Raw genomic sequence first — 4,131 nt, forward strand, 5'->3', positions numbered from 1 at the left:
CTGATATTTGATCCTTCATGCACTTGTCAATCATCCTGATTCTAGCTTGTACATAATCTGACTTGGTGATATAATTTCCATTGGTGTTGTGGTTCCAATTAAACCTGTCATTCCTGTCCTATATGTTGAGGGGAATCATCATGATTTGTTCAGTTCCTTCTTGAGAGAAAATGGATTGAATGAGGTTGGTGTTCCATCTCTTGCCTGTGATCAAGTCACTAACTCTTTCCACACTGCAATTATGGGGTTTTATTGAGGTTATCAATTCAAATTTGCTATAGGGAAGCCACCTATCTTGCCAGATTGCTGTTGTGCTTCCATTTCCGATCCACTTTCCAACAAGGGGATGGCACCATGGAGGCTCTGCTAGATCCATGAAGAACACGTCTTTTACTTTGGCCTGCAAAATAAAGGAATTATGGAAGTGTTTTCCTTTCATGACATTACTAACCAACAAGTTTCGGCTAGTAAGAAGTCTCCAAACTTGTTTGGTTAATACCGCATTATTAAAGCACTGGATATCCCAAAACCTAGACCCCCTTTGCCCTTTGTGTCAGTCAAGTCCCACCATTTCTTCCAATGTATTTTCCCCTTACCCTGATTGTTTCCCCACCAAAACTTGGCCATCGTGCCACTCAGTTCTTTGCATAGTCCATTTGAAAGCTTGAAAGCAGACATGGTGTAGGATGGCAGTGCTAGTGCAACAGATTTGAGGAGGACTTCTTTGCCCACATTGCTCAGCATTTTTCCTTTCCATCCTTGTAGCTTACCTGTCATTTTATCCTTGAGGAATCTAAAGGTGCTGTTCTTGGATCTTCCTATAACCATAGGAAGTCCAAGATATTTTGCTTGGGTTACATGCTAGGTGTTGCCAAAAATTTGGAGCACATCATGTTTGTTTGCTTGGGTGGTGTTTCTATTAAAAAGGACAATAAACTTTTCAATGTTGATTTTTTGACTTGAAGCTTGTTCATAGACCTGAAGAATCCTAGTGATCTCCCTAGCTTCCTAAGCATTGGCTTTGCAATATTTCAATGAATCATCGGCAAAAACTAAATGAGATATAGCAGGGCCCTTTCTAGAGATTTTTATTCCAGTAATTATCCTTTCATGCAATTAGGATTCAAAAGACTAGCTAGATCTTCAACACAGAAAAAGAACAAGTAGGGGGATAGTAGGTCTCCGTGGCGGATACCTCTGGATGGACAAACATAGCCTAACTTATTCCTATTGATGTTAAAGGGGTAAGAATAGGAAGACAAGCATCCCTTGATCCACAAAGGACAAAAACCCATTTTATTAAGGACACAAAGCCAAGACTTCCATTCTTCCCTCATAGGCTTTAGACATGTCCAATTTAAGAGCCACTTACCCCTCCTTACCACCCCTCTTATGGTTAATCCGATGAATATGTTCATGGGCAATAATCAAAGCTCCATTTGGATTCCTTATTTTTTGAAAAACAAGTTTTTCATATACAATACTGCACTACACACACAAACAAAAATAACTCCAAAAACATTGGCTGCGTTTGGATTCCCTGTTTTTGGGGGTGTTTTTGAAAAACAATACTGTAGCAGTTTTTTAAAAACACGCATTGTCGTTTGGATTGTTGTTTTTGAAAAACTCTTATTTTTTGAAAAACACATGCGTTTGGATTGAGCTGTTTTTGAAAAACAGCTTCGTTTGGATTAGATGTTTTTTTGGGATTTTTTAAAAATAAAACTTTACTGTAGCAGAGTTTTTAGAGCATATTTTGGATTGGGTGTTGGAAAATATTTTGAAATATTTAAGAATAGAAAAGTTTTTAAAAAATATTGTGAGATACATTCTTGAAATTTTTTTTTAAAAAATAAAACTAATTTTTTGATTACCTTTTATAGTACTTTTTAAAAATTTTTATTGTATTTCAAAAACTAGTTTATGTGTAACACCCCCAAAACAGGGGATCTAAGGGTCCAAATGTGTAATTGGCCAATACGTTCGCTATGTTTGCAAAATAATGGCCATTAAATTATGTCCCCTCCCGCAATTTCCTAAAGTAGTTGGCAAAGTTTCAACCAAATTTTGCACTGTAAAAAATTTGCCTAGAACTTAACTCGGTCATGACTTATTCGTACGTCACCATTCACAAACTCACGTGAACTAAACCGGCAAACTGAGGTTGTAGAGCAAAGTATGAGTCCGCAAATATAATTCAAAGGTGCAAATCCCTGGACAAGCAATAACACAATTAACTGGAGCCAAATTAAAAGTAATCCCTCATTCACCAGGAACGTGAATTAAACATTTAAGTTCAAATCGGAAGCTGATTTAACACACTTTTGGTCCTAGGCCAAGCACTAGGAGCCTAGTTATTAGCATTCACATACATGTGCGCCGCCATTGCCCGCCGATCTTCATTCCAGTTATCTATGCCCTGCTGCGACATATCGATAGGTTGACCCATCTGCACTTGTTCCCCTGCTATGTGTGCATCTGCAAAGGCACCATTTATCGCTTCTTCATTGAAGTACTCATCATTCGGCACATAATCGCGCATAAAATTGTGAAGAGCACAACATGCAAGCACAATATTATTTTGCGTTGCTATCAGGTAGTTCTGCATTGGACCTTTGAGTATTGGAAATCGCTTCTTAAGAACTCCAAATGTACGCTCAATAATATTCCTAACTGATGCATGTCGCCTATTGAACAGCGCTTTAGCTGCTCGCTCATGAGGTGTGCCCCGTGCACCCCTAAACGGAGCCATAAACCCCGGCATATTTCTGTAGGCAGCATCTACTGCATAATATTTTCCTGTTGATTTAATGACATAGGTTTCATGTTATAGCCCCTACTCATTTATTACGGAAACAAATGCTGTAAATAATCTGTCAAATACAAAAGAGACTATTTCCTACTGCCTTGTATTATAAAAGTAATTCGTTACCAGACATATTCTAAAAAGGCATTTCAATTAAATTACCTTGCGGTGGCATTGGAAATCCTGAGCCCGGATCAAGCAAGGTCTCTTGGAGAATTCTGGCATCATGAGCACTACCCTCCCAGCCGACCCGAACAAAGACAAACCGCATATCATGATCGCAAGCAGCAAGTATATTCTGGGATAAGTCGCCATGCCGATTTCTGAACCTCTCTCTTACCTCTGCTCTGCACCAAGCGGATACGTGGGTCCCATCTAAAGCTCCCACACAATCCTATATAAGTGAAATAAGTTTGGCTATAAGTTTCACATGCTCGCAGAAACCTACATGAAAGTGCATGTCCAACTAAAAATGAGATACATACTCGGAACCACGGCATGAGCAAACCATTGTTCAAGATCCGAGGATGCGTGTCATCGACGTTTCTTGGCCTAACGAGATCACGACCTAGCCGAACCAAAGCTCGTAAGACACGACGAACGTGTCGATCAACCGTCTCCGTTGAGTGCTGGAACCGCTCGGCTAACACCCGGTGCCGCTCATCATGGCTCAGGCACATTAGGGTTAAAGCAACGGATTCATGTACCCCCACTCTTTGAGAAGGATATGCATGCCAGTAACCCCGATTAAGCAATAAATCGCACAACAAAAGGAATTGAGGAACATCCAAGCGCATATTCTAAATAATTCGGTCTTCATGTCCGTTAATAATCTCAAGCACATAATCTCTCCCTGACAGCGCGCTATCTCGTACTCTTCGTCTTCTTGGGACCTGCTGATGTGTATCCTGGAAAAAGAACATGAAACCCAATAATACGACGTACATAAGGATGTTGTCGAGCTCCTCATCATCTAGCTCGTCATCCAGTTGACCTCCTTGAATGTGCCCATCGTTGTCCATCTTCGCACAGCAACAACTGCAAAACTCTGAAATTGGCCAAGTGATTGAAGAACATTAAACCCTATTCTAGTAGTACACGTGTTATTATCAACCAAGAATAATAACCTCAATTGATACAAATTCCAAGAAATAATTATAAAGAAACAAACATCCAAGCATTATATATGTGTAATAACACGAAAACATAGGTTGATATCCTCAATATAATGCAAAAACTCCAAATAACTATGAATACTAAAAGAGGAAATAAGCACATAATTCCTCGTATGTTAACTCACAACCTCATTTAAAGGTTGATATCCA

General features: G+C 39.4%; 1 protein-coding gene across 1 annotated transcript; it reads right to left on the reverse strand.

Annotated features, from left to right (window-relative positions):
- Positions 1-2,350: 2,350 nt before the first annotated feature.
- On the reverse strand, positions 2,351-3,603 carry LOC113770524 (protein ALP1-like). Its single transcript, XM_027315006.1, has 3 exons — positions 3,292-3,603; positions 2,969-3,200; positions 2,351-2,799 (listed from the first exon to the last, which is right to left on the reverse strand). Exons 1-3 carry the CDS (start codon positions 3,601-3,603, stop codon positions 2,351-2,353), a joined length of 993 nt encoding a protein of 330 aa, XP_027170807.1.
- Between the last annotated feature and the right edge of the window lie 528 nt (positions 3,604-4,131).

This window comes from Coffea eugenioides, chromosome 1 (assembly GCF_003713205.1).
Source record: "Coffea eugenioides isolate CCC68of chromosome 1, Ceug_1.0, whole genome shotgun sequence".
In the NCBI taxonomy this organism is placed as follows: domain Eukaryota; kingdom Viridiplantae; phylum Streptophyta; class Magnoliopsida; order Gentianales; family Rubiaceae; genus Coffea; species Coffea eugenioides.

Bases quoted from the DNA above. Each gene is read 5' to 3' on its own strand.
- LOC113770524 (XM_027315006.1), bottom strand. From the start codon at position 3,603: ATGCGCTTGGATGTTCCTCAATTCCTTTTGTTGTGCGATTTATTGCTT. The intron at 3,201-3,291 runs GTATGTATCTCA...TCACTTATATAG, and splicing joins TGCTCATGCCGTGGTTCCGA to GATTGTGTGGGAGCTTTAGA. The intron at 2,800-2,968 runs GTAATTTAATTG...TTAAATCAACAG, and splicing joins ATTTCCAATGCCACCGCAAG to GAAAATATTATGCAGTAGAT.